The 23,372-nt window shown below is 43.9% G+C and overlaps 1 protein-coding gene across 11 annotated transcripts in view; it reads right to left on the bottom strand.

Moving 5' to 3' along the window:
• The window catches only part of LOC126284608 (rabphilin-3A-like), a 971,947-nt gene that overhangs the window by 148,319 nt on the left and 800,256 nt on the right, over positions 1-23,372 (bottom strand). For all 11 annotated transcript variants that reach the window (XM_049983667.1, XM_049983659.1, XM_049983658.1 and 8 more), the window contains exon 9: positions 7,336-7,474. In XM_049983667.1, coding sequence (XP_049839624.1) covers positions 7,336-7,474 — 139 coding nt within the window. The remainder of the gene's footprint in view (positions 1-7,335; positions 7,475-23,372) is intronic.

Genomic DNA, 23,372 nt, shown 5'->3' with positions numbered 1-23,372 from the left:
CTGTAACTTAGTATCCTGATCGCAATTACAGTTAGTTTAATGTACTTTATTTGGTTGTCAGGTAGTCAAGTAAAGAATCAAGCATCGCGTCATTACAGTTGAAGTGGACCGTAAAAATAATTGTGGTCCTGGATAATTACTAATATGTCTTTGACCAGTGAGAATACTCGTACAGTACATCGTTTGTTCTGCAGGACGTGTAAATTTTGAAGATGGTGACAGGAAATTATACATGGTACCTGGTATCACAGGTTAAAAGGAACAAAGTAGAGTATCAGTAGTCCCCATATGAACACCATTTCAGTAACGTTGAGGGAGACACTAGTTGACAAGCTGGTATCATTACATGTAGCAAGAAAGAATCTAAAGCCTGTAAATAAACAAGATGTCACATTGGAAATCGAAATAATTAAACAATGTAGTTACATAGTGATTACATCTTGTGACATAACAACAAACAAGTCTCGACTAAAGCTAAATAGCCCATATAGAAACCTGTCAGTGTTAATGCATGCAATGCCACAATATTCTTCTCTGACTAGATATTAAATGTTGTTGAAAAAATTAATCATTCCATCAAAAGAAAATTATATTTACTTCTATATCTCAGTAGACAATAGATAAAGAAGTTCCAAGTATTAATCATACAGAAAATATGCATCTCTCTCCATGCTATCATATGTAGAAAACCTTGGTTCGATATTTTGAACCGTTTACGGAATAGGATGTGTGTTACGACCACATGATTCACGTTGTGCATGGTCAGATCCGAGCACACTGCAAACGACCCTCCCACAGAGATAAAAACCAATACCAGACATCAGTGTGCTCTCAGCTCTAAGTACAATTCCCACACACAGCAATGTATGACGTAAAATGAACCATACAGAAGATCTACACAACGCCTTTTTACTACCGCAAATTTTAAACATTTCGTGCACTGATTTACTTAATTTGCTGCAGCACAGTAACTATGACGAATAACGAAAAGAAATTCAGTCTTTTGTTGAGTGAAGATATCGCTCTACAAGATGTGAAAAGATTAATTCTTGTCACGAAATTCGAGTTTTCCTAGAATTGGATAACAAGTATTTCATAGCAGAAGGTACATCTACTGAAGCACTTCGCCTGTGACAGTGTTGTACATGTAGGACTGCATCACAGTGCTTCGTGCTGGATCTTTTGAATGTTCACTTGGCCCCATAGTGTGACGCATTCACATCAGATTGCTTATGTAGGTCGAGGTTTTACAATTGCGCCACATGACCAAATATCACGTGACTTTTCGAGCAGTGCTCGATATACTAGCAATCTCTGTGATGCATCAAAAATGTTGAGCCTATTGGAACGTGCCTATCATTTGTTCAGCTCTAATTTCAAGAAATAATAGTGTTAATATGGTGGCCATTTTGTGTTCATGTTTTGTGCAAATACGAGAGCTATTAGGAAAGTGAAGAATGATCTGTCGCGAAATAGAAACCACTGTGAAAATCCAACGAGGCTTTTCACAGACGTTTCTGGCAGTGTCTCTAGTATGCCCGTCGATAGCATCAAGACCCTTTTTTCAGTTGTGAGATCACTGTGGGCGATTAAAGGTGCCTAGAACAACAATGTCTCCCATCAAGTAGGAGACCCCGCTGAGAGGCTACGCCTTAATGAATGCAGCCCACCTGACACAACTGCCACGCACTTCCTTCTTCATGGCAGTTCTCAGCCGCACTCTGCAGGGGCAGTGAAGACGCTCCTGCATCCTTTTCGATTGGAAGTGATCGATCACCTACAACACAGCCCTAATTGGCTCGTCCTGAGTATCATCTCTATTCACATGAAACGCTGGATACAAAGACAACACTTGGGCGCAGGCTACGTGCTATAGACCAGTGTAGAGAATTATCGGGCAGCACAGGCGGCTGCCTTCTATGACGATGGTGTTGGAAATTTGGTATAATGCTGCGACAAATGTCTAAGTCGGAGCGGCGACTATGTATAGAAGTACCTGGAAGATGTAGCTAAATGTGCAAAGAAAACAGTTTAGTGTATTAGTACATTACTTTGCTTGCCTCACGTTAAAAACGTCGTGAAACGTGATTTAAAAAGTGCAGAAAAATTCTACTAAAGCGAGGACATATGCCCGACCATCGCTGTAACCAGTGGATAAAGATACGACATGTGAAGAAAAACATTCACCACGTATTTTGCAAGACATTTTCCATACATTTATTCAATTTCTATTCTGGGAGCCAAGTGAATTTTAATTATTGATGTCCCATGGGAATTCCAGAAATTAACAGTATTTGAGTTAATAGTATTAGTGCCATAGGTAACATGTAAGTGAGCTGCATGTCGTGATGCCTCTAGATGTGTACTAGTAGCTCTAAATGCTTTGCTAATAAACTAATGACACAAAACTAATAATCATTAAACAATACGACTGGTTGCAGTACATACATACCAGGTGTACCTCCTAAGAATCGCCAAGCACGTTTTCTCAGTCGGTTCGGGAGATATTTGCAATTTCAATATTGCAATGTGTAGCTGGAGTCAGCCGAAGCAAACACTGCTCATCACATCTTTCATGCAATGCTGAGTGTAGAAAGATTTTTCAAGGGGCTCTTTAGGTACTCATTCGACACAACGACTCCATATTAGCCTAGAAGGAAATTGGTTTTGCCGATATGTTAACAGGGACAGGAGAATACGAAGAATAGCCAGTACTCCAACACCAACCGAGAGTGATGCTGCATGACCGCAGCAGTCAGTGCAGCCAGGGCGTTGCTGTTGCTGCTGCAATACTGGTTGTTCTGTGTGTTTCACTGACCCTGTTGATAGATAATGATAGCACAAATATCGCTATAGATTAATTTGGGATCACTCTATAGAGTGCATGTAAAATTCCGGTTCAGAAATCATTTTGTTTGTAGTGGGAAACTAATCGACGCACTCTATCGACACTGGCCATCTCATGAAAGACATGACAAGCAGTATTTGTGTAGCTTGATTCAAGATACATATTACAAGAACTAAATTGTACATATCGGCCGAAATAGCAGAGAAAATCTATCTGACGACTCTTAGGAGGGACACCCTATACGTCCTTTATTGTAAGAAAGTCATGGAAAACATATCCGCCAATATGGCGAATTATATTTCTGTGATCTATTTGTCCATAGAATATTTCATGGAAGTATCTTCGTATACAAGCGACGTACTACTAGCCTCAAATGTGAATTAAAACATTTCGATTCCAACATTCAAACTCTCCATTGGAAGCAAGACTGAGTATTGGTGTTACTGAGCTTTCTTTGTTAAATGTAAGCTACATCTGCTACACACATCAAACAAAGTTTTGCATCACCTCTGATCCGAGAGTTCCAGAACATCTACAGAAAATTGGAATAGAGATCAGCATAAACTTGATTTCCGACCTTTTCATTGCTTATGAAATCAACACATTACATGTTGTACCACCATTCAACGAGACCTTCAGAGATTCCTGTACACACCGGTATCTCTAATAACCCGTAGCAAATCATGTTGCATTGGCGCATACCTGTATTCATCGTGGCATGCTATCCACAAGTTCATCAAGGCACTGTTGGACCAGATTGTCCCACTCCTCAACGGCGATTCGGCACAGATCCCTCAGAGTGGCTGGTGGGTCACGTCGTCCATAAACAGCCCTTTTCAATCTATCCCAGGCACGTTCGATAGGGTTCATGTCTGGAGAACATGCTGGCCACTCTAGTCCAGCGATGTCGTTATCCTGAAGGAAGTCATTCAGAAGATGTGCACGATGGGGGCGCGAATTTTCGTCCATGAAGACGAATGCCTCGCCAACATGGTTGCACTATCTGTCGAAGGATGGCGTTTACGTATCGTAAAACTCTTACTGCGCCTTCCACGACCACCAGCGGCGTACGTAGGCCCCACATAATACCAACCCAAAATAGCAGGGAACCTCCACCTTGCTGCACTGTCTGGACAGTGTGTCTAAGGAGTTCAGCCTGACTGGTTTGCCTCCAAACACGTCTCCGACGATTGTCTGATTGTAGGCATATGCGACACACATCGGTGAAGAGAACATGATGCCATCTCTGAGCGGTCCATTCGGCATGTTGTTCGGCCTATCTGTATTGCGCTGCATGGTGTCGTGGTTGCGAAGATGGACTTCGTCAAGGACGTCGGCAGTGAAATTGCGCATCATGTAGCTAATTGCGCACAGTTTGAATGATAAAAGTCGTAACACGATGTCCTGTGGTTGCACGAAAAGCATTATTCAACACTGTGGCGTTACTGTCAGAGTTCCTTCGGGCCATAATCCATAGACAGCTGTCATCCACTGCAATAGTAGCCCTTGGGCGGCCTGAGCGAGGCATGTCATCGACAGTTCCTGTCTCTTTGTGCGGGTTTAGTGACATCCCTGAACAGCGAAAGGGAATGTGCCTGTGATACGGTATCCACAGTCAACGTCTATCTTCAGGAATTCTGGGAACTGGGGTGATGCAAAACTTTTTTTGATGTTGTATAACGATGATAATAATTATTTGTCGCTTCCAGCCTTATGAAACCCTCTCTATTCAACCCCACTGCTGAAGATAGCCTGTCAGCTTCGCAATTTGCTTCACACAGCAATTTCTAATTTGGCCACATGAGATGTGGATTTCATTTTACAACATTCCAAAATGAGATTTGGTTACTGATGATCTCGAACTTCACATGAATGGCAGTAACGCTAGCCGCTGCACTATGGGTATGGGCAAAACAAATGTACTGGATTGCTTGCTGCCGACGGCAGACAACATTTGTATCAGCGCATTTATCCAAGAATTGTGTGTTCGAGTCTTTTCAAATGAAATGCATTGAAGAGCTTCTTAATTTTGAAAGTCTCGTAGAACACTTTATACCTATGAGGGATTGAAGCAACATATGGGAGACAGGGGGAAGGAAGCAGAGTCAGTAGTCAGTCTTACTCCTAATGAGGAGATTGCAGGAATTTTTCGATTGGTAGAGATTTAATACACATTTGGCGCGTCTAGTACCGCAGTACAGCCCAAGTATTTTATACATACACCCTCCTTTGTTCACAAAACACTCCACGTGACTTCTTTTGAAAACAAAGAAAAACCTGAGTTAATAGTACTGAGCACCAGTCCAATGAAATTTGCAATATAATCTAAGGATCTCTACCTGAAATTTATTTCTATATAATTAAGTATAAGAAACAGTAAATAATGTGTATTACGTTACGGAACGTCGAATCACAACATCATTCCTTTCTTGAGGTACTACCCAATTCAGACATTTCTTCAGAAAGCTACACTCGCCAGAAGTGAAGGTCTCAATCAGGCCTTTAAGAAAGAATAAGGCATGAAGTTTATAGTTGCCAGAGTGGAATGAGTGTCCTTTGCATCTCTTTTAGTACTATACTGACAACAGTTCGATATTACCTCTCGATATATAAGGGTTGGATAAGAAGTAGTGGCAACACCGTTATAATTCATACCAGCTTTTGTTGACAGACGTTCATCATATTACATGTCGTCAGTAAAATAGCCCTGCATCTCGATATACTTCCCCACACAAATGCAAGTCGTCGTGAACTGTCAGTGCATCCACTTCTATCGATGTGTAGCAGGGACCACGCTATGGCACAGATGATGCCTTCTCTTGTGTTTTAGCTTATGCCATGAGGAGGCTTCATCATTTTGGCGAACAGGTCGTAATCGCATGGGTTCATATCGGATGAATACGGCGGATGTTCAGTATCTCCGATCCCCATGTATGCAGGAACTCCTGCATGAGTCCCACCTTCTGACATCATGAAGGATGATGAGACGCTGTACTAGATGGTGTCCTCTCTTTCTTTTCAGTGTGAGATGAAGGTGCAGTGACCATCTGCACCTATGGCGCAATGTGCTTCAGATTAACCCCTGGGTACTGTAAGCCACAATAGCCATCTCTTTGCCACCAGCTGCTTCGCAGAGCATGTGCTGTGGGTCAGGAGAACCATGGCGTTTCCATACAATGGACCGATCTTAGATGACATTCCTGCCATTCCAAAACACTTTCACCCATCTCGCCACCATACGATATGCCAATGCTGCATCACCACATGCCTCACGCAGTCCCCGAACTCATTGTTGTTTGCCCCGATTATGTACCACTTCAGTCTTGATCAAATTTCTCCGTGTATCGTAAACATATTGTTAGGGCGCTTGAAATGGCCTCGCGCACTTTCGAACAGTACACACTGCAAGAGATTCAGCCACTCACTGTACTTCTTCAACTGGTCTTCTGCTATCTGCTACAGGCAGCGCCCATGCCATTTGACAGACGTACTTCATGTTACGGCAGTGTTGCCAATACTTTTTATCCAGCCCTAGTATCTCACAGCTGTCGTCTTACCATTCTCTTCGTTAAAATTCGTACGAAGATTTTTTGATTGTAGTAGCTCTGGTACCAATTTGTCTGAAAGACTGTTGTTATAAGTTTGAAATGAGCTTGTTTCTTTGTTTTCTGTTCGCCTGATCGCGATGTCCACTTTTGATGAGTACAGCCTCTTTGATCCATATTATTCACATTTCCAGTGCACATTTCTTACTTCATTTTGCAGATTCTGCAACGTATTTCCTTCCACTTCAAGTTTTGACAAGTTTCCATTACCTGTTATAAATTTCTCATGCTGGCTGCAACATGCTGCATCATCACAAAGGGATTCTAGGGGTGGAAAAAAACTAGGGGTGTGATGAAGGGCTTAACTAAAAGTGGGTGATAACTAACTTAACATACAATTACACGTATTTAAGTTGATATAAAGTCTATATATTTTTCGTTCAAAACGCACTACAGTAAAATATATATTTCGTATTTCCATATAGTGTGGAAGTGCAGGACTGTCTGGAATTTCTGGGTTGAGATGCTACTAGTTAGTGCTTTCTTCGACGTTTACAGCATACTTTTACGTACAAACAGGAACTTTCACTGCACTGTTCACGAACAGCTGTTCGTGGACCTGTTACTGAAGCTGAAGCGTTTATTTGTGTTAGGTAAGCTCCTGCACCGTTAAGCAGCCTACGGGGGTGGTTGCGAACTGGGGAAGCTGCCCGTGAGTAGGCCGCGAGTACTAGGAACACCTGTGGTAGCTGTGGACCGCGGTGCGTCCGCTCAACCCTCTAGCCAAGCCGACCCTGAGTGTGCAAGCGGCATGCCGGGAGGTGCGCAGCCGCGGAGGCCTCAGCTCTCGCCTAGGCGGACCCCGGCGCTATGGCTCACGTGTGGCCGCACAGTCTTCTCAGCAGCTCGTGCAGGATTTGGCCACAGATGCCGGGGCAGTACCTGTTGGAGCCCGACGTGTCGGTAGGCGGCGGGCCCGTCGGCGCCGAGTCGAGGATGCTGGTGCGCGGCGCGTACGCCTTCTTCGGCACTTCCTCCTCCGAGCTGCTCTCTTCCTCCGCGTCTGCGCCGCCTTTGTGGCCTGCAACACACGAGGCACTGCCTGCAGTGGACGGCACTTTTCTTTACAAGCAAAGGGCAATCCGCATCTACCAAAGTACATGTACAAGGTGTTGAAAAAAAGAGTGCCTTTTCTTGTTGGATACAGTACTGACCAAAAATACACTATCTGATCAAAAGTATTCGGACACCCTATATAGCGCGAAACTGACCACTAGATGCAATTTTGTCATATGATGACATGGTTGGAGACCGTGGCTATTATTTGAAGACAAATGTTTATGGTGTTGAGACAGCAACCAGCCACAAATTTGTTTTCAGTTCCCTTATTGAAAAGGTACCCTTACCGGTTTCGAACTATTACAGTTCATTGTGAGACGGTTTTCATGCTTTCATTACAACATGTGGTGCGTTTTTTAGATTAAGTGTCCCAAAATATAAATAACACATAATTATAAGCACGCCACACAGATGCATTGGATATGACTTACGTGAAACGTCGGTTTGGAGTGTTTGTTTTCATAGTTTTCGTCCAACATATGTGAATACATTCCCACTGCATTCTTATCGTTGCACACGTAAATTTTTCTCACGAAACACTTTAAATTTGTCACAGAATAGATTTCTAACATGCGCCACATATTTTGATGCATACAAAGTGCTTACAAACATATGAGTGTTTTAACATCTGTTCTGTAACAAATCTAAAGTGTTCCGTGAGAAAAATTTACGTGTACAATGATAAGAATGCAGTGGGAATGTATTCACATCTGTTGGACGAAAACTATGTAAACAAACACTTCAAACCGACATTTCACGTAAGTTACATCCAATGCAAATCTGTAAAGCAACCATCTGTGTGGCATGCTTATAATTATGTATTATTTATATTTTAGGACAATTAATCTGCAAGAAAGCGCACCACATGTTGTAATTGCATTGTATTGTATGTATTGTGTGTTAAGCGGGGACCTAGCAACGACGGAGAAGCTCCGTCCCCGCCACAGCCGCAGTGGTCCACAACCTCACGACGACTACCGCAGTCCACTTCACCCCTCCGCCGCCACATCCGAACGTAGGGTTATTGTGCGGTTCGATCCCCGGTGGAGCCCCCTGGAACGTCTCATACCAGACGAGTGTGACCCCTATGTTTGCGTGGTAGAGTAATGGTTGTGTACGCGTACGTGGAGGACTTGTTTGCGCAGCAATCGCCGACATTGTGTAACTAAGGCAGAATGAGGGGAACCAGCCAGCATTCGCCATGGCAGATGGAAAACCGCCTAAAAACCATCCACAGACTGGCCGGTTCACCGGACCACGACACAAATCTGCCGGGCGGATTCGTGCCTGGGACGAGGCGCTCCTTCCCGCCCGGAAAGCCGTGCGTTAGATCGCACGGCCAACCAAGCGGGCACATGATGTAATGAAAGCATGAAAACCGTCTGAAGATGAATCGTAATGATACCAGTAACGGTACCTTTTGAAAAAAGGAACTGAAAATAAATTTATGGCTAGTTGCTGTCTCAACACCATCAACATTTGGCCACTAGATGTCGCGAGAAGCGGAAGCGCCCATCTAAAAGGAGGCGGGGGATACTGTGCTGCCAGCAGACAAGTAATAACAGCAGAATGGGTTAGTGAAGAGAGCTTGTCAGTGACTTCGAGCGTGTACTAATTACCGGATTTCAAGTGAGTAACAGATTCGTCAGGGACGTTTCAATGCTTCTAAAGCTGCTCGCGTCGCCCCTTGGTGAAGTGAAACCACGAAGGAATACTCGCAGGTAAACCAAGACCAGCCAGACGTCAAGTACTGGCGGGCAGGGACTGTCTAGCGTTGCGTAGGATGGTTGTAACACTTCGCACGAAATCAACGGAAGGAATCACTTGTGCGTTCCAAAGTGCCACCATTACTCCTGCTAGCACAATGACAGTGCGTAGAGAGCTAAAAAGAATTGTGTGTAACGGTCGAGCAGCTCCTCATAAGCCACACATTTCTGGAGTCAGTGCTTCACGACTTACGAGGCGGTGTGAAGAATGACGCCACTGGATGATGGATGACTGAAAACGAATGATTTGGAGTGATGAATCACTCTACATCCTGTGGCAATCCTATGGAAGGGTTTGGGTTTCACGAATGCCTGCAGAACGTTACCTGCCATCTTGTGTAGTGCCAACATCGAAGTACGGAGGAGATGTTGTTATGGTATGGGGCTGCTGTCTGTGGTTATGGGATGGGCCCCTTAAGAAAACCCTAAAAGTGGAAGCATATAAACACATTTTTCAGTGTTATGTATTACGTACACTACAAGAACAGTTCGGAGGCGATTGTTTGTTTCAGTATGACAATCGATGCTGTCATAAAGCTGAATCTTTGAGGCAATAGTTGGTGGACGATAAAGTTCCTGAAAAGGACTGGCCTGCTCAGACTCTCGACCTGAACCCAATGGAACACATTTGGGATGAGTCAGAAACAACCCAGCGTCCAGAATCACTACCTTCTCTGTTTCGGCTCTTGAGGAAGAATGGGATGATTTTCCTCCATATACATTTAGAAACCTGAATGAAAGTGTCCCCAGTAGAGGTCAAGCCGTCATGAAGGCGAATGGTGGACTCGGCCCATATTAAAATCCAATAAAATTTGTCCAAATACTTTGGATCAGATAGCATATGCACAAAGTATTAAAAACACTGTCGCACATTCTTACAGAACACAGTACGGTCAAAAACAGAAGAAAAGTCCTGAAAGCATAAGCACACTGGACAAAAAATTAATTACTCCAGGAGAAAACAAGTTAATAGGGTATGCATGCCGTATCCGGCTGCAGTCACTGATTGATGATTAGATCTCACAGAGCTAGCAGTTTTCTGGGGTGTTTATTGCTAAATTTCACCAGCTGTTCGAAACTGTCCCACACCTAGTCTGTGGAACTAACACCGGGCGATTTAGCGAGTCAGTCGAGGAAGCATGGAGCTGTTAAGTTGATTGTGCTATAATTCTCTCACTTTTCTACACTTACTATGTTCGAAATTATCTGGATGACCTTTTACCGAAAATCTGATGGCTATTATACAGTCTGTTAGATTCTACACAAACAGTTCCCTCTTCATTTTAACAACTCCGATAGGATGTTATCTACTCGATCTGCCGTACTTCCTAACATGTCTTTCAAAGCTCTGTTATACTCTGGCTAATACGGGATACCCTATGGCTTCCATATCTATTGACATTTCTTTTTCCTTTATGTAATCAGTCAAGTCCTCCCATCTTAAAGGCCTTCAATGTACTCTTTCCACCTACCTGCTCTCTCCCATGTTTAAGAGCAGAACTGCCGTTGCTCTCTAATCGTTGTTGCTTTTAATTTCACAGAAGGTTGTTTTGATGTTTCTGTATGCTGAAGCAGGACTTACCTCTGAACCATTTTAACACTGAAATATTGATCTTTAGGGTAGATTTAATGGTGCCAAACATCTGCTCTTTCTTCCTTGGTGAGTTTCCATACCTCATACCTTGCTTGATGGCCACAGCAGGACATCAAACGAAGGACCCTACCTAAAAGTGCAGGTTCTCATAGCGAAACCTTTTGGTGATGCCAAAGGCTGCTGACCACCACCAATTGCTGATTTTCCTGTTTGATCGCTACTGCATGACACATTAGGATAATCAAGACAGCACACTGACACTTTTTCAGAAAACGCAATAGAGAATACAATTGCCGAAGTATCAGTAAAGGTCCAGAACACGTATCGAGCTATGTTTGCCTCAACGTCTTAAATGAGACTGCAAACTTCTCTATACACAAAATAAATACTACTTCGTTTCAGGTTAGAAACTCCTTGATATAGAGGAAAACATATTGCTCACGAGTGACTGCTACTGTCGTCTAGAACTAAAGCGGTATAAGGTCTCCACGTCTCGGGCAGATTGTCTGCAATATTGGAAGACAGATAATCAAACTAAGAGGTTACAAAAACAGAAAAACTTCTTAACTGGATAAATTATTATAAAAAGGTGGCTAGAGATTCCAAAATGTATGATATGTGGAACAGAATAAGGGAGCTCATAAACCGTAACTGGTACCTAGGCCACGGCGAAATGGATGGCAACTGGTTGGAAGTTATGCTTCACAACTTGAGAGCTCATTACGTCTGCAGTACAGCTCATCCCCCAGTAGGTAAGTATCCGACAGTTTCTTATGCCTACCGTTCAGCTGAAAGAAATAAAGAGACTGATGAAGCCGTTGATGGGCTCTGTCCATGGAGTGGATTATATTCACTGTCCTATGCTCTTTGGCTTGCCAGATTGACGACACTTCTACGAACCTTTAACGACATTACGTATCAAACCTAAAGTAACGTCTGGGATTTCAACGTCACACAGGTCCGTCACGCTGTCCTCGAGTGTCGGGAAATCCCCTGAATAGCTTCTTAAGACATTTTTTGAGCGGTGGCTGAAGTTCAAGAGTTTGCTTTCAAAAAAAAGTTTGGATTTTGAATGGATAAGGGAGGTCCTGACTGTCTTTCTATTCTGCACTGTGAATTTCTTCGGACATTCAACAACAGGAAATACCTTACAGTAGTATCAGTTTGGCATCTGCTTTACCGACGATTAATTTTATATGGTCGTTCCATTTTAAGTCACTCCTAACGCCTACTCCCAGATAATTTATGGAATTAACTGCTTCCAGTTGCTGACCTGCTATATTGTAGCTAAATGACAAAGGATCTTTCTTTCTATGTATTCGCAGCACATTACATTTGTCTACATTGAGATTAAATTGCCATTCCTTGCATCATGCGTCAATTCGTTGCAGATTCTCCTGCATTTCAGTGCAATTTTCCATTGTTACAACCTCTCTATACACTACAGCATCATCCGCAAAAAGCCTCAGTGAACTTCCGATGTTATCCACAAGGTTTTTTTTTATATATTTTGTGAACAGCAACGGTCCTACGACACTCCCCTTCGGCACACCTGAAATCACTCTTACTTCGGAATACTGACTACATCCTATAATGACTATTTACAGTGTAAAACGCAATGGCAGCTGCCGCATGAACAATAAACAGGCCAATGCCCGCATTATTCGAGACGGGTGGATCCTCTCCTTCTCCCTATAAGCCGCTACTCATGCTGTAAAACAGAGAGCAGATGCGAAACGCTAGTTAGATATCGAAAACCCGGACGGCAGCGCAACACCAACACAAACACTGAAACACTGCTCGAGCAAACGGGTCAATTGACTGCTGCAGGACATTGCGTAAACAACGAAGTGCTCGCTACGAAAGCTTGCCTCGGACTGCTGGTAACCGGTCGCCCAGCGTGAACTGGTGAGAAGCTTGGGAGAGTTTCCTGCAATAATCACGGAAAATGGACGCTGATTACGCATGCGCGGATTATTCAGCCGGTGGCGGCAGCACCAAGTGAGCCTCTGACCCGCGCTCACACTCGGCCGGCACCGAGAGATAGCCAACCAGTAGACGTCCTCTCTATTGGTGTTGGCGGCCTGCGCTTCTGGATTTCAGTTGCCCCTCTTATTTAGCCTGTGCGCATCCCCGGATATCTCGCAAGCATTCGGGTTTCCTGGAACTGTACAAGGTGGCCACAGTCACCGATGGTGGGGCGCTAGTGCCGACCTGTTGTGCTGTCGCAGTCGAGCATCAGGCGCAAACCCAAGAGAAGGCGGAGGGGGAAGGGTCGTAACTCCCAAAATACTAAATCGCTGCTCCAACTACTGATGTAAAGTGCTATGATTCCTCGTGCATTTAAATATTGTATACAGTCGTACTAATGTTCTACAGGGTGTTACAAAAAGGTACGACCAAACTTTCAGGAAACATTCCTCACACACAAGGAAAGAAAATTTGTTATGTGGACATGTGTCCGGAAACGCTCACTTTCCGTGTTAGAGCTCATTTTATTACTTCTCTTCAAATCACATTAATCATGGAATGGAAACACACAGCAACAGAACGTACCAGCGTGACTTCAAACACTTTGTTACAGGAAATGTTCAAAATGTCCTCCGTTAGCGAGGATACATGTATCCACCCTCCGTCGCATGGAATCCCTGATGCGCTGATGCAGCCCTGGAGAATGGCGTATTGTATCACAGCCGTCCACAATACGAGCACGAAGAGTCTCTACATTTGGTGCCGGGTTTGCGTAGACAGGAGCTTTCAAATGGCCCCATAAATGAAAGTCAAGAGGGTTGAGGTCAGGAGAGCGTGGAGGCCATGGAATTGGTCCGCCTCTACCAATCCATCGGTCACCGAATCTGTTGTTGAGAAGCGTAGAAACACTTCGACTGATATGTGCAGGAGCTCCATCGTGCATGAACCACATGTTGTGTCGTACTTGTAAAGGCACATGTTCTAGCAGCACAGGTAGAGTATCCAGTATGAAATCATGATAACGTGCTCCATTGAGCGTAGGTGGAAGAACGAAACTAGAATGAGCTCTAACATGGAAATTAAGGATTTCCGGACACATATCCACATAACATCTTTTCTTTATTTGTGTGTGTGAAATGTTTCCTGAAAGTTTGGCCGTACCTTTTTGTAACACCCTGTATATATTATTATTATTATTATTAAAATTCTAGGTTTCTGTTGCACGTCCAATGTGGGGGTGACAGATAATTATATTTTGTGGAGGGGAGAGGGGGGGGGGGGGGGAGAACGGTGAAAAACTTCGATCTCCCAGATCCCAGACCCAAGCCATGGATACGAATACGAGGTGCTATCTAAAATTTTCGGGACTGGTGCTGCCATCTGTTGAAAACCTTACCTATGGACTAATGGTCACCATCATCCTCCAAGTCGTTCCCACCCGCACATACACACCAGTCCCAGCGCTTCTGCCACTGGTCAAACATTTTCTGGAAGCTCTGTTCCTTTAGAGTGTTTATCAGCGCCAGCGATGCTTCTTGAATCCTCTCTACAGTGTCGAACCGACGGCCTTTCAACTTGAGCTCCAGTTTTGTGAATAGCGCGAAGTCGCAAGGTGCCAAAGATGGTGAGTACGGTGGGTGGGTTACAACCGCCATGTTTTTTTTTTTTTTTTTTTTTTTTTTTTTTGCCAAAAAGGTCCTGGTGAGCAAGGACGTGTGAAAGGGCGCTTTGTCGTGATGCAGCGTCCGGTTCTCTTGACGCCAAAGTTTAGGCCGTCGCCGCCGCACGTTTTCACAGAGTCGTCGCAAAACGTCACAGTAGTATGCGGAATTCACCGTTTGGTTGGGTGGGACGAATTATTTGTGCACAATTCCCATGTTATCAAAGAAAACGATGATCTTGCTCTTCACTTTGCTCTGCACCTGTCTCGATTTTTTGGGTCTGGGACGACTGTCGCTTTGTCTCTGGGTCATAACCGTAAATCCAGCTCGTGTCGCCGGTGATAACCCATGACAAGAAAGTTGGACCATCAGATGCAGTCTGACGAAGGTCCGTGCACACTTCAACACACCGTGTCTTCTGGTCGGCAGTCAAGATCCTTGGCACAAATTCTGCAGCGACACGATGCATGCCCAGTTCACCAGTCAACATTCGTTGACATGTCCCATAACCAATACTCACTTCATGCACAAGGTCTTGAATGGTTCGACGTCGATCCGCACGAACCAACTGTTGAAGTTTGGCAACAATGTCTGGCGTTGTGCGGCTAATGAGCCTTCCACTGTGAGCATCATCTTCAACGTCTGTCAGGCCGACCATGAATCGATCATGCCACTCAAAGACACGCATAAGGCTTATGCTCTGTCCCACAAACACTTGCTAAATCTTTGCAAGGGTCTCTGTAGCACTTTTCCCGAGATTCGCACATAATTTGATACACACGTGCTGTTCTGTTCGTGGAGCCATCGTAAAATCGCCACACACGAAACACAGAGTATTACGGGATCACTGTGGACACGCAACGCGTCCTCCCAACTGAACTCCACTCTGCACACTGACTCATCAGATATGCAGATCTCGCCACCTAGCGGTACAAAGATCTACTACTCCTACTTTCCAGATGGCAGCACCAGTCCCGCAAATTATGGATTCCATCTCGTAGGGCGCTCATTGCTCCGCTTTGTGGGTGCCTTGCTGTTATGCCATTTTATGCGGCAGCGCGTGCGTTTCTTATATGCCTACTGTGTCATTCGTGGAACCTACTAAATTCTGGATCTTTCGGCCACTCCAGGAAACTGATCTGATAGATAACTTGGCGATGCACCTTGCTTGCTCGACCACTGACGTCCCTGATGTAAAGTTAAATGAACCATCTGGATTTGTTGTTTTACGAGGGCTATTGAGAAAGTAAGGTACGACAGGTCGTAAAATGGAAATAAGTTTGAAAATCCGATGAAACCTTGCCCAGATGTGTTAGTCAGTGTCTCTAGTATGCCTGTCGATCGCGTCACGTATTTTCAGTTCTGAGCACACAATGAGCACGTGAAGAAGCCTGGAACAGTAGTGTCTCACGGCAGATACGGGTGCCCGCTGCGAGATTGCACCTGATTTCATGTAACCCCACATAACATACCTGTCGTGAATGCCCTTCCTCATGACAATTCTGGGCTGCAAACGGGGTCACCCTTGCAGCGGTTTCCATGGGAAGTGTTTGGTCACCCACCATACAACCTGACTTAGCTGCCTTTATTGTTCACCTCTATTCACATGAACCGCTGAATATAAAGACAACATTTTCGCACAGACGACGAACTGCAGACCAACCTAGAGAAGTGGCTGACTGCACAGGCGGCTTCCTTCTATGCCGCGGGCATTGGAAAGTGGTACTACGCCACGAAAAATGTCTAATAGCGAGCGGCGAGTATCTACATCTACGTCTACATGGATACTCTGCAAATCATATTTAAGTGAATAGCACTGGGTTCATCGAACGACATTCACAATTCTCTATTATTGAAATCTCGTATAGCGTGTGGAAAGAACGAAAGCCTATATCTTTCCGTAGGAGCTCTGATTTCCATTATTTTGTCATGGTGATCGTTTCTCCTTATGTAGGTCGGTGTCAACAAAATATTTTCACATTCGGAGGAACAAGATGATGATTGGAATTTCGTGAGAAGATCCGCCGCAACGAGAGACGTCTTTGTTTTAGTGGTTCAAATGGCTCTGACCACTATAGGACTTAACTGCTGTGGTCATCAGTCCCCTAGAACTTGGAACTACTTAAACCTAACTAACCTAAGGACATCACACACATCCATGCCCGAGGCAGGATTCGACTGTAGCGCCTAGAACCGCTCGGCCACTCCGGCCGGATTGTTTTAATGATGTCCACCCCAAATCCTGTATCATTTCACTGACATTCTCTCCCCTATTTCGCGATAATACAGGTTGTTTCAAAAATGACCGGTATATTTGAAACGGCAATACAAACTAAACGAGCAGCGATAGAAATGCACCGTTTGTTGCAATATGCTTGGGACAACAGTACATTTTCAGGCAGAAAAACTTTCGAAATTACAGTAGTTACAATTGTCAACAACAGATGGCGCTGCGCTCTGGGAAACTCTATAGTACGATATTTTCCACATATCCACCATGCGTAGCAATAATATGGCGTAGTCTCTGAATGAAATTACCCGAAACCTTTGACAACGTGTCTGGCGAAATGGCTTCACATGCAGATGAGATGTACTACTTCAGCTTTTCAATTGTTTCTGGATTCTGACGGTACACCTGGTCTTTCAAGTGTCCCCACAGAAAGAAGTCACAGGGGTTCATGTCTGGCGAATAGGGAGGCCAATCCACGCCGCCTCCTGTATGTTTCGGATAGCCCAAAGCAATCACACAATCATCGAAATATTCATTCAGGAAATTAAATACGTCGGCCGTGCGATGTGGCCGGGCACCATCTTGCATAAACCACGAGGTGTTCGCAGTGTCGTCTAAGGCAGTTTGTACCGCCACAAATTCACGAAGAATGTCCAGATACCGTGATGCAGTAATCGTTTCGAATCTGAAAAATGGGCCAATGATTCCTTTGGAAGAAATGGCGGCCGAGACTAGTACTTTTTGAGGCTGCAGGGACGATGGGACTGCAACATGGGGCTTTTCGGTTCCCCATATGCGCCAGTTCTGTTTATTGACGAAGCCGTCCAGGTAAAAATAAGCTTCGTCAGTAAACCAAATGCTGCCCACATGCATATCGCCGTCATCAATCCTGTGCACTATATCGTTAGCGAATGTCTCTCGTGTAGCATTGGTAGCGGCGCTGAGGGGTTGCCGTGTTTGAATTTTGTATGGATAGAGGTGTAAACTCTGGCGCATGAGACGATACGTGGACGTTGGCGTCATTTGGACCGTAGCTGCAACACGGCGAAAGGAAACCCGAGGCCACTGTTGGATCACCTGCTGCACTAGCTGGGCGTTGCCCTCTGTGGTTGCCGTACGTGGTCGCCCTACCTTTCCAGCACGTTCATCTGTCACGTTCCCAGTCCGTTGAAATTTTTCAAACAGATCCTTTATTGTATCGCTTTTCGGTCCTTTGGTTACATTAAACCTCCGTTGAAAACTTCGTCTTGTTGCAACAACACTGTGTTCTAGGCGGTGGAATTCCAACACCAGAAAAATCCTCTGTTCTAAGGAATAAACCATGTTGTCCACAGCACACTTGCACGTTTTGAACAGCACACGCTTACAGCAGAAAGACGACGTACAAAATGGCGCACCCACAGACTGCGTTGTCTTCTATATCTTTCACATCACTTGCAGCGCCATCTGTTGTTGAAAATTGTAACTACTGTAATTTCGAAAGTTTGTCCGCCTGAAAATGTAATGTTGTCCCAAGCATATTGCAACAAACGGTGTATTTCTATCGCTGCTCGTTTAGTTTTTATTGCCGTTTCCAATATACCGGTCATTTTTGAAACACCCTGTACGAAACGTGCTGCCCTTCTTTGAACTTTTTCGATGTACTCCGTTAATCGTATCTGGTAAGGATCCCACACCACGCAGCAGTATTCTAAAACAGGACGGACAAGTGTAGGCTGTCTTCTTAGTATATCTGGTACATTTTCATTTTTTAAGTGTCCTGCCAATAAAACGCAGTCTTTGTTTAGCCTTCCTCACAACATTTTCTACGTGTTCCTTCCATTTTACGTTGTTCGTGATTGTAATTCCTAGGTATTCTGCTGAATTTACGGCCTTTAGATTTGACTGATTTATCATGTAACCGAAGTTTAAAGGATTCCTTTTAGCACTTATGTGGATGATCTCACACTTTGCGTTATTTAGGGTCAACTGCCGATTTTCGCACCATACAGAAATATTTTCTAAGTCGTTTTGCAGTTTGTTTTGATCTTCTGATGATTTTATTAGTCGCTAAACGACATCGTCATCAGCAAACAACATAAGAGGACTGCTCAGATTTTCTCCCAAATCAATGGGTCTATTACGCTACCTCGGAGAATGCCAGAAATTACTTCCGTTTTAATCGATGACTTTCCATCAGGTACTACGAACTGTGACCTCTCTGACAGGAAATCACGAATCCAGTCACATAACTGAGACATTCCATAAGGACGCAGTTTCACTACAAATTGCTTGTGTGATACAGTGTCAAAATAAAGTTACAATGAAATGAATACCCTTAGCTGCATACAGGCGTTGATGTAAGCCGACGGGCGGCAATTGAAAATGTGTGCCTCGACCGGGACTCGAACCTTGGATCTACTGCTCACATGGCAGACGTTCTATCCCTTTTTATTTTTTTTCCATGTTGTTCGGTATTGTTGGTTGCCTTTTGGTCTGGGCGGACGTCACAAATCCGTTCAAGTTGGTCATTGACTCCCTTACTCAGTTTTTTTTATTAAAGAGGGCGAGCAGCCCTCTGACCGAACACGCTGAGCTACCGTACCGGCGGTCCATCTGAGCCACCGAGGAGACAGAGGATAGTGCGACCGCAGGGAATTACCCATAGCACGCCTCCCTTGAGATCCACATTTTCAACTTATTGTCCCTCACTACATTCATAGTGCCCCTACCCATCATACTCATTACTCGCAGCTTTACCACTGATTCCCGGGTAAGAGTTCGGGTGTTTCAATATGCTTGGGACAACAGTACATTTTCAGGAAGACAAACTTTCGAAATTACAGTAATTACAATTTTCAACAACAGATGGCGCTGCAAGTGATGTGAAAGATATAGAAGACAACGCAGTCTGTGGGTGCGCCATTCTGTACGTCGTCTTTCTGCTGTAAGCGTGTGCTGTTCACAACGTGCAAGTGTGCTGTGGACAACATGGTCTATTCCTTAGAACAGAGGATTTTTCTGGTGTTGGATTTCCACCTCCTAGAACACAGTGTTGTTGCAACAAGACGAAGTTTTCAACGGAGGTTTAATGTAACCAAAGGACCGAAAAGCGATACAATAAAGGATCTGTTAGAAAAATTTCAACGGACTGGGAACGTGACGGATGAACGTGCTGGAAAGGTAGGGCGACCGCGTACGGCAACCACAGAGGGCAACGCGCAGCTAGTGCAGCAGGTGATCCAACAGCGGCCGTGGGTTTCTGTTCGCCGTGTTGCAACTGCGGTCCAAATGACGCCAACGTCCACGTATCGTCTCATGCGCCAGAGTTTACACCTCTATCCATACAAAATTCAAACACGGCAACCCCTCAGCGCCGCTACCATTGCTGCACGAGAGACATTCGCTAACGATATAGTGCACAGGATTGATGACGGCGATATGCATGTGGGCAGCATTTGGTTTACTGACGAAGCTTATTTTTACCTGGACGGCTTCATCAATAAACAGAACTGGCGCATATGGGGAACCGAAAAGCCCCATGTTGCAGTCCCATCGTCCCTGCATCCTCAAAAAGTACTGGTCTGGGCCGCCATTTCTTCCAAATGAATCATTGGCCCATTTTTCAGATCCGAAACGATTACTGCATCATGTTATCTGGACATTCTTCGTGAATTTGTGGCGGTACAAACTGCCTTAGACGACACTGCGAACACCTCGTGGTTTATGCAAGATGGTGCCCGGCCACATCGCACGGCCGACGTCTTTAATTTCCTGAATGAATATTTCGATGATTGTGTGATTGCTTTGGGCTATCCGAAACATACAGGAGGCGGCGTGGATTGGCCTCCCTATTCGCCAGACATGAACCCCTGTGACTTCTTTCTGTGGGGACACTTGAAAGGCCAGGTGTACCGCCAGAATCCAGAAACAATTGAACAGCTGAAGCAGTACATTTCATCTGCATGTGAAGCCATTCCGCCGGACACGTTGTCAAAGGTTTCGGGTAATTTCATTCAGAGACTACGCCATATTATTGCTACGCATGGTGGATATGTGGAAAATATCGTACTATAGAGTTTCCCAGACCGCAGCGCCATCTGTTGTTGACAATTGTAACTACTGTAATTTCGAAAGTTTGTCTGCCTGAAAATGTACTGTTGTCCCAAGCATATTGCAACAAACGGTGTATTTCTATCGCTGCTCGTTTAGTTTGTATTGCCGTTTCAAATATACCGGTCATTTTTGAAACACCCTGTATATATAAAGATGGTATGTGTTCTTTCGGACATTATACTACAGTAATTATTTCTTGGTGCTGCGATTTTCTTTTCCGTCATTGTATGACCTTATGAGGAATAACTGTAAGAAACTGGTATTAAACTGATCCAATATTTTTAATTCAGTAGTTAGAGGAACCCCATTCCTGTTAATTAAACCTTTAATGCTTTTTAAGAACCAACACACGCAACTCATATACGAGGACCTCTGTCTTCATATCGTTCAAGCCGTTGCTCGACAGGTTAATTTCTGTACCTGGGTTGAGAGGACCCATCTGTCTTTCGGTCAGCCCAACCGGTGAACAGCGTCATAGACGACAGAAGACTTGGAAGCTCTGTTGGAGGACGACTACAGAAGGGACGTAAAAGTGAATGGTGTCTACCAGAATTTAAGTCTCAAGTCAGCATAACAGTGTCACGCGAGACAGAATTCAGTACCTTACCCCACTCCCCGTTCCACAACATCCAGCTCCTCGCATACATTAGTGGCAGTGAGAAGGAGGTGCAACAAGAACAATTGTGAGTTTCCCGCCAGGCATGGTGCACGTAGTGCTATACCGCCACCTGGATGGCAACACAAAGGACGATGGCAACACAAGCACAATAAGAGCATCGATCACAAAGCTTACAGAACGTACTGCGCATCTAACCCGAGACCTTTAAACCACTTACACAGCGTTTAAACAACAATCGTAAAGTGTAATACAGGCCCCTTTCAAAATCAATATGCGGGTTCTAAGGCTTTGTAGCATTTATTACATTCAATTTATATCTATAAATAATACATCAAATGAAACAGCAGTTTTTCTTACAAATGTTCACTTAGGTGAATTGTCAAGTGATCACCGAAGACGACACGATCCAGAATATATTCATCGTCATGCAGCAACGTTTGGTTTGCAAAGTTGACAGATAAACGGTACCCTGTAGGCTTTTTACAGCTTGTAACAACTGCAGACGATAAGGACGTAGTTGTAAGCGTATCCTTAAAGGTCTCCATAGAGACATCACCGGAAATGCTAAATCATGACTAGCCATCCGAACTGATTTCTCGGTGCTTCGTGTGAAAGGGTCTCACTCGTTTAGCACGTTCTTCAGTCACTCTTAGTCGTTCCAATCTCTTCTCTTTGCGTACAGGTATACAAACAAAACTGTCCTGAGTTGCTCTTTCATTTGATGTATTATTTATAATTGTAAGGTGAAAGTAATAAATGCTACAAAACCTTAAAACCCATATATTCATTTTGAAAGACCCTGTATTATATTTATTATCAGATGACAACCAATTAGCAGATATATTCTTGAAACTATAGATAAAATATTTGATTTTATCCAGGTGAACAGGATGAACTCCAGAATCGGGTACTTCAAATAACTTCAAGTATGGGAGTCTGATATCTTGTAATTGAAATATTGTAACAGGAATATATTGTTGATAAGTTGAAAATATTAATATTGATTTCTGTGGAGGGATCCATACAAAAATATATTGAAGTTTATTTTAGGAAGGTGTTTACTAAGCAAGTAGTGTCACAAATTAGCAATTATTCATATCTGGCTCTCTTCCTTTCTTATAAAATGTGTCGTACAGATTCGGTAGAGACTGATGTTTCGTGGTCACAGGAATTTTGGTGCCACAAGTATGAATATTTATATATTACAAACTGATTTGAAGCAAATTAAAAAGAATCATAGAAGAAGTTTCGTAGAAACTGAACTATCTCTTTATGGCACGATAATAAATATGTTATTTTTACTATATTAGATAGAAAAATCATACCAAGTTGACACAATTTGTGCAAAATGTAACCAAGAACTATAGCAGATAAAAATTTTCATAGGCTGAACAGTATTAAATACTCCATCTATTACTTCTGCAAATTAAAAAATAGAGTTGATTCGGTAGTTTAGATTAGTGGAAGAATTTCACACATAAACTGCGAGTGTATTAGGTCAATAGCTTTGCATCTATAAATTATATTGTAGAGCTTACTGAAATAACGTGGCCCCGCTCATAAACAAGGTATTATTGTTCAAAATGTTGACGAGCCCACCACTTGGTCCAGAGGGTGACCATCTCTGTTGTTTAAGTACTAACTTGCTTTTTTGATACGACAGTCAGAGACTACTGACTTATCAAATTGTTGGTCCGATCAGTTTAGCATATTAATACGATTGTGTGCAGACTCGCCAGTTGTAGCTTACAAGTTCAGCTTGTGAGCTGGCTTCAGCTGTTTAACTGCCTCTTTCCTACAGCACAGCGCCCGCTTATAGTGGGGCCCCCATCACTACTATTGCAACTCTCTCCCCACCATGCCATCTGCATAGACACGGGCCAATTTAATTTGTGTGCACTCTATGTGTGTGTACAGTGGTTCC

Source organism: Schistocerca gregaria, chromosome 8 (genome assembly GCF_023897955.1).
Source record: "Schistocerca gregaria isolate iqSchGreg1 chromosome 8, iqSchGreg1.2, whole genome shotgun sequence".
Lineage (NCBI taxonomy): Eukaryota > Metazoa > Arthropoda > Insecta > Orthoptera > Acrididae > Schistocerca > Schistocerca gregaria.
Note: the sequence above shows the minus strand (reverse complement) of the source record. Positions and strands in the feature narration are given on the sequence as shown.